The sequence below is a fragment of the Pseudoliparis swirei genome, chromosome 17, assembly GCF_029220125.1.
Source record: "Pseudoliparis swirei isolate HS2019 ecotype Mariana Trench chromosome 17, NWPU_hadal_v1, whole genome shotgun sequence".
Classification (NCBI taxonomy): domain Eukaryota; kingdom Metazoa; phylum Chordata; class Actinopteri; order Perciformes; family Liparidae; genus Pseudoliparis; species Pseudoliparis swirei.
In genome coordinates this window covers 20,581,387-20,588,549 of record NC_079404.1, presented here as the reverse complement: position 1 = coordinate 20,588,549, position 7,163 = coordinate 20,581,387, and the positions used below count along the sequence as shown (strand labels likewise).

Here is a 7,163-nt window from a genome sequence, read left to right as displayed (position 1 = left end):
GATGATATGTGATGTTTTTAAAGCTTTTTTAGGTGAAGTCCTCCTCTGTCCGGTTAAAGTGAAGGATGCCGTCAGGCAGACCAAAGAGGTCGATGAGCTCCGACAGGCCGGCCTTTCGTCCTTCTACGCCGGGGACGTCCGACTGGAGCTCGTACAGGGCAGACTGAACACAACTCCTCCACTTGTCGATCAAGGTGTGGAGCTGCGTTAAATCATTCTAGAGAGGGAGACAGGGAATCAGACGCGTAAAACGACCACTTTAAAAGTCAAGATAGGCTAAATAAACCCAAACGTTCATGTTAGGTGCAGCCCAGAAAGATTAAAAAGGGTAGGTTGTACCTTGCTCCTGTACATTTTAACCATCTTAAGCCTGCGCAGAGTCTCCATCTTGTCTTTAACCTCCTTCTTCAGTTGGTCTCGTTGCCGTGTAAAGTCTTTGGAAGGAGGAGGATGTGTGGGTTTGGGAACGGGTCCAGGAAACCTTTCACTCCCTGATTTCTCCTCATTTCTGTTGACGTCTACATCGAGCACGATCAGCGTCTCCTGGGAATCTGCAGAAACTTGTTGGCCATTCCCCTCTTTCTTCGCCTCCTTCTCATCAACACAAAGGCGTTTGGCGACAGAGAAGGGCGCGGTGAAGGAGCGCCTCGATCTCTTCAGCCTCTCCTTCAGGGAGGCGCTCAGCTGTTGGTGATGCTGCGGAGACGTCAGTGAAGCGAGACAGGAGATGTTAGATTGGGTTTTCATCGATTTAAATTCAGTACATGAACGTTTTCTCACCAGTAACGCGCAAGCGAATTGCCCTTCCACCTACCTTTTCCTCTTTGAACTCACAGGGGCTCGACTCCGCTGAATGACACACGGATTTAGACCCGTCTGCTTTGGGTGTGACCTCCATGGGGGAAACGTGTTCTTGTGTCGCACTTCTGTGGGTAACAGGTGACGTTACAGTTGGCCTCGTCACATAGAGTCTCGTCAACAAATGTTACAATCAAAACGAATACTCAACCAAACGTGTTGTCGGACGCGTTCGCAAAAGGTCGGAAGTAACCGAGGGACTTTTCACAAAACGAAAATTTAAGACACAGAACCGTAAACGCGACGTGAGAACTTCCTGTTTTCCTTATCTTATCAAGGCCACATAAATGGTTTTCTCATCACATTTATTACTTTTGTGAATCAAAAGAACCCCAGAAATTTAAATGTCCACCACCTCATCGATTGCTTTTTGAACTTTTCTGACTGCATGTTCAATGTTCCTTCCTTTCTTCCATAATGCCCCATCATCAGCAAACAGAGACGAATATGTCATTAATCATAATGATGAAGACCTTCCTTCCACATCATGTCACCTTTCTAATGTCAGTCTCTAGCCTTATCACTGGATATTGGTCTGTAACTGGTGGGTTTAGATGGATCTTTTCCCAAATGCTTTAGCAAATTACCCTTCCATTTGAATCTGTTTGCCCCCCCCACATTGTAACACCTTCATTTTACTATTTACATCACCCCTCACCTCTATCTCGGGGACGCCCGCCATCTCACTTCCTGTTTTCCTTATTTTTCGCGCCTCAAGAAAACCTCCTAAGTCAGCGATTGGTCAGAATTTGATGACGCGTAACCGAAAAAGCTCATGGGAATTGTAGTTGTTGGTGATTGGATATGTTATAGCAACTTTTATACCCATATTCCGATGTTGTTTTAAACCGTTCAAACTAGAATTAAAAAATATTACTTTATATTATTATTAATAATAATAATAATAATAATAATAGCAATAATATTGTAAATAATAAGACTGTACATGAAAATAGGAAACATTTTTAAAAGAAAGTTTTTTTAAAAGAGGAGTGTCAGTGGGATTACAAGTTGATCCAACTGAACTTTTTCCCAAAGGAAGTAAAATTGGCAAATAATTGCTTTGTGGTCTTTTGGGAGGGGTTTAAACAAAGCAGTGTTACCTGGCTACTCCTTTTTCTAGGGTCGACTTATTTAGTGAATCATCTCTCTTATTAAAGGATTTATTTAACTCCTCCAGACATGTAATTATGGCTTGTTATTGATTGTTTTGAGATGTGTCCGTCTTACTTTTTTCAAATAGTTTTTTCTGTAGCCATAAGCATACAGGTGGGAATTAAAATGTGATCTTGCCTAGACTTGAAAATCACTGCTTTGCAGTTTTATATTAAACACCCCAGGGAATGGGAATTTATTACATTTTGTATGGGTGAATCTTGCATGGTTGAAGATAATTACTGTGTGAGTCACAAGACCGTTTGCTGTGCTGTTTAACTTGTGAATAGTTGAAATTGACACTTGTGCTCGCTCCTCAGCACTGAAACTGTAGCAATGGTCTGGCTTCATAGAATCTAGAGGCTATGTGAGACACTGAGTGAGCATGCCAGCTTTTTCGCTGGATGCAGCTGTGTATGCTGAGCACCCAATAAAGCCGCATGTTATTTATTCCTCTCATGATGCACATGCAGGTCAGCGATAAGACAGTATTGCCCCATCTACATTAATACGATTTGTTTGTGTCCTGTAGTTGAGGAATATGTTGTGGGGAAGAGGAACTTCAAGGTGCTTTGTATTCCGGGTTAGTTATATATTTATACATTTTCTGTTAACACTCTATTCTATCTGCTGGGTTATTGTTTCAATTTCCATTTTATCTGTTACCAATACCTCGTCAGCCAACACTTATTATGGCAACATAGGAGTTTGACACAGGGCTCGTCTACAAGGCAAGGCCACACAATGATTTAATGATGCAGGATCTTGTGTCACGTGTGTGTAGCCACCGAGAGAAACTTTACTCTTCTTAAATCGAGGAATCAGTCCTCACCAGGGATCGAAACAGTACGAACGGTGCAGGTGATTGGACACAGGTGCAGGGTGATTGGACACAGGTGGAAACAATCAGGAACAGGGCAGACAATCACAGGGACAGGAAGTGCAGGGAAACAGACAACACAAGACAGGGATTTCAAAATAAAACAGGACACAAGACACAACAACTCGGGAGCCTAACATCTTGTGATATTGTCCTTCAGTGTTGAAAATTCCGAAGAAATGTGCAAATAATCAAATTGCTAAAACCAACAGATGTTCTGTGACATTTTTAGGCCCCATCTGCTCTAGTTTACAGCAGACATTTGGACTTGTCATGCAGCACAGATGTTGCTAATAATTTGGTTGTGTTCAAAAAGCACCAGTGAACGATGGAAGTCTGACTGAGCCAGTATATGCACAATACTAGAACCCTGAAACTGGAGCAGCTAAATGAAACTCAGCCATCAATTTATTTAATTGTTTCTTTGTTTCTACTGTAACATGTCAAAATGTCTTGAGTAAAAAAAGGCTGATGACTCGAATCTATTCAAATGCTTTTCAAATGTCAGTTTTACTTATATGCTTTCTGTCCCCCCCCCCCTCCCCCTCATGATGAGAGATGTGTTTTCTTGAAGTAATTACAAAATAATGTACGTTGAACACATAAATGAAGTCTTGCATTTCTTTTAGAAACACTTCCAGTTCGTACAAGGTGCTTCCCTCTGTGCCCGACGATATGCTCTCAGTCATATTTGTATTTATTTTCTTTATACAATGAGGACATCACAAATCATATTTTTCATAGGGCTGCAACCAACAATTACTTGTATTATCAATTAATCTACGCATTAAAAAAGCAGAATATGCTCACAATTTAGAGCTGATATTAGGGAATATTTTTAACTCAATAGATTACTTTATTTAAAAGAGATCATCAAAACTAATTGCTGATTACTTTCCTGTAAATTAACAAGATTAAATGATTTCACCTCAAGTTGAGTGTCTGGTGAGAAAATAAACCAAAAATAAGTTATAAATAAATTGTGACATACTCTCTTAAAAAATGTCTCTTTTTCATGTTAAGCCAAATATCCAGGTAAATCCAGAAACAATCCAGTGAGGATTCAAGCTGCCTTTCCTCAGACCACACACAAAGAGTGCTCCCCTGGAACTTATTATATGCTGGTGTGTCTTTTTTGTTGGAGAGATTTTCCTCGAGAGGTTTACCAGCCTATAACTGAGAAGTGTAACATTCATTACCACCCTCTCCACCACCTCCGACAGGGACAGAGGAGTACTTTCTCCAGACGTTTTATCACGCTCCGCTGCCACAAGCACAGATACAGGAGAACATTCCTGCCGACGGCTATGAGGCTCTATAACAGATCACCTCTTGCCAGATCCTAGTGCAATAACTGCAATAATAACTTCATATCCACACTATGTTGATCTGCACTTCACACATTTCATTTATTTATTTACACTACACACATACACACACTTTGCATTTTGCACACTGTCTATATTTAATATTTTAATATTTAATTTAATTTGTCATTCGGATTGTATTGTGTATTGTGTATGCATATATGTTGTATATATACATATATATTTTATTTTATATTTTACTTTGTATACTTCTTGTATACATCTATATCTTTCATCCCTGTTTTATATATTTTATTCTTTATTCTTGTGTGTTTAGTTTATTGGTGCTGCTACTGTTACGACAAATTTCCCCTTGGGGATTAATAAAGTACATATCTACCATCTATCTATCTATCTAAACGATGAGCCTCAGCTTGGTCTCTTTTACAAATCTCAACAAGTCAAGCCAGCCTGTTTCGATTTCCTAAATTATCTTTTTTAGTTAACAATAAAAAAATGCAGAAACAACATGCCTGCAGGAGGTTTCAGCAGAAAGTGATAAAGCTTCGCACACAAATTCCTCAGTCGTGAAGAAAAACAATATAAGATATACATTTGTATCAGTTCCTGTAATGAAGGCCAATGAGTGATGTTTTCTGGTTTATCTGAGGATAACTGGCCGTTTATTTACAATACTTTCACATTGAATCATGAATGTGTGAATCATTATCTTGATAAACCTTGAAAGAACCCTTGGTTATCTGCTATGCAACACACTCCCCGTGAACTGAATGTGGGCACCTTTACAGCTGCCTGCTGGTGTCAGAGAAATGATGAGTCCTTATTGGTAAAGCTATTAACCTCAAGTGCATGTGTTTGAGCACAAAAGGGCTGCACAAACCAGTCAACTCCTTATTTTCTCCTTCTCCACCATATCCTGGAATCTGTTGTTTGAAACCAGCCCCCTTTTCGTTAGTTTTGGCATTATTCGAGCTTGCACATGGATGTGAGGGGAGCAGCTCCTCCTCCGCTCTGTCCTTGGGGCCATTTGTTTTCCATCATTTGAGCAGATTGCTCGACATGCTCGCTGTGAGTCATGCAGTGGGTGGATGTCTACACTGGGTGTGGTGGGTGAGGGATCCTAGTGGCGCTTGTGGCTGCCAGCAGAGGAATAAAGGGTCCAATTTGGCTCAAAATTGCATGAATGCAAATGAATAGAGAGGGAACTTTTATTATGACCACGGAGAGTTAAAAACAATGATTCTGTGTGTGTGTAATTCTATACAGTAAGCTGGACAACTGATCCTTCAACAGCTGCACACACATGCTGATCAGCCTTTCGAACAAAGACCTGGAAGTCAGCGACATTACTTTGAGCAGTATTTTGAGTTTTGCACGAGGCTTTTTCACAGAAAATGTGTTTCCACGTGGTAAAATAGTGTGTGTTATGCAAGAGCACAGTGATTGAAACCATGTAGTCTGAATGCCAGATGTGTTCCAGCTGCAACAGAATGCCGCACACAATAGCTCAGCAGAACATGAGATGGACGCACGCCCACAATCCGTAAAAAGAAAAAGAAAAGGGATAAAAACTCCCAAATACCTCCTTCACACAACTTTGCCAGTTTGGAAAAGTGCAGCGACTCACGCACGCAGCAGCAGTAGCAGCAGGAGGGGTTGACCACTTTCATTTTTCACAGTCGACTATCTGACTCCGCTGAGGTGAGTCGAGATAATTGGTTCCCTCAGGCGCTGTTTTTCTTTCTTTCTTCCTCTCCTTCTTTTCTTTAAAAAAATTCAGCTTGCCGTCTGCTCCACCTGATGGGCGCGGCTGGGACCGGTGCCATCATCTCTGTTTTGACTCGCCTGGGAAAGTTCGGGCACAAAAGGCACATGAGGACGGAGGACTATTAAAGAACATCCCACGCGCGTCCACTTCATATCAACACATTTACTCTCCGGTGGACGGGACCAGTCGGTCCATCTTGACAGATATCGGGATTTGATTGTTTGTTGTTCAAGCTGGCTGAAGGTATGGATTTTAACAATTTAAAGTACACTGGCATAACCTGGAGACTTTATATATATATATATAAATATATAAAAGGTTGTTGATGCTGGATGGTGCGGGTGTTTTTCCTCCCTCGTGGCTGTTGCGTCTCTGCACTAACTAATTGCTCTCTGGGAGTTTGGTGATGGGCTGTAAAAGTCTTTTTTGGGGCTTTTTTAGTTATAGGCTTTCTTGTAGGCCTATGGCATTCTGCAAAGTCCACTATATTCCCAATAAAACAACGGAAAGTTCTTCCTGTTGTTGTTGCTTGCCTGTGAAGTCTAGTCGGGGTTTTGGGAATCGTTTTCTTCCGGTGGTATCTATAGAATGACTCCGTTAGAGTGATCTCAGGATCGCTTTACATGTATTTTTGCCGAGCTATTTGCAACCCTCTAAATATATTACCTGACCTAGCTGTAGGAGCTGTATGTGACAACAGCCTTGTGTATTTGCTGAGCAGATCAGCTATGATAGTTAATATGGCACAAGCTTAGATGAAAGAAGACAGTAGATGTATTCAGAAATGTTGGTTTAATTGACTTTCACTAAAATGGTACTTTTCTCAGAGCTGAGAGCAACTCTCACTTGCAGGAATATTGCAATTTACAGGGTAGATTTGGGTTTTAGTGGCCCAAGCTATGAGGAAAGGGGAAAATGCAATTCTTTGGAGCAGTTTCTTGCCTTTTTATTTTCTTAATGTGATATGAAAGTGTGCGGTAAATGAGGCACATGCTGTTAAATATCCTTAGCTGGCAGGGTGTGGCGAGAGGATGGTCGTTCAGAGTTGCACTTTTGTTCTTTTGTTCGTCTTGAAGGACACAACGTGAATACAACTGCTATTGAAATCTATAAATGATGCTTTGTAAGCTCTGGGGCCTTTAGTGCAGTTTACATTGTTCACATGATATTTAAA

The 7,163-nt window shown here is 40.9% G+C and overlaps 2 protein-coding genes across 2 annotated transcripts in view; one reads left to right on the top strand and one right to left on the bottom strand.

Annotated features, from left to right (window-relative positions):
* Positions 1-26: 26 nt before the first annotated feature.
* Positions 27-1,124, bottom strand: sfr1 (SWI5-dependent homologous recombination repair protein 1). Its single transcript, XM_056435338.1, has 4 exons — positions 1,010-1,124; positions 815-926; positions 340-696; positions 27-217 (listed from the first exon to the last, which is right to left on the bottom strand). Exons 2-4 carry the CDS (start codon positions 896-898, stop codon positions 29-31), a joined length of 630 nt encoding a protein of 209 aa, XP_056291313.1. The 5' UTR covers positions 899-926; positions 1,010-1,124; the 3' UTR covers positions 27-28.
* Positions 1,125-5,829: 4,705 nt separating this feature from the next.
* Positions 5,830-7,163, top strand: part of LOC130207086 (collagen alpha-1(XVII) chain-like) — a 29,032-nt gene continuing 27,698 nt past the window's right edge. Inside the window, exon 1 of the mRNA XM_056435514.1 lies at positions 5,830-6,232. The gene's annotated coding sequence lies outside the window, so the exon portion shown is untranslated. The remainder of the gene's footprint in view (positions 6,233-7,163) is intronic.

Coding starts and splice junctions, on each gene's coding strand:
- sfr1 (XM_056435338.1), bottom strand. CDS start 898: ATGGAGGTCACACCCAAAGCAGACGGGTCTAAATCCGTGTGTCATTCA. Junction 697..814: donor GTGAGTTCAAAGAGGAAAAG/GTAGGTGGAAGG, acceptor ACGTCTCCGCAG/CATCACCAACAGCTGAGCGC. Junction 218..339: donor TTAAAATGTACAGGAGCAAG/GTACAACCTACC, acceptor CTCCCTCTCTAG/AATGATTTAACGCAGCTCCA.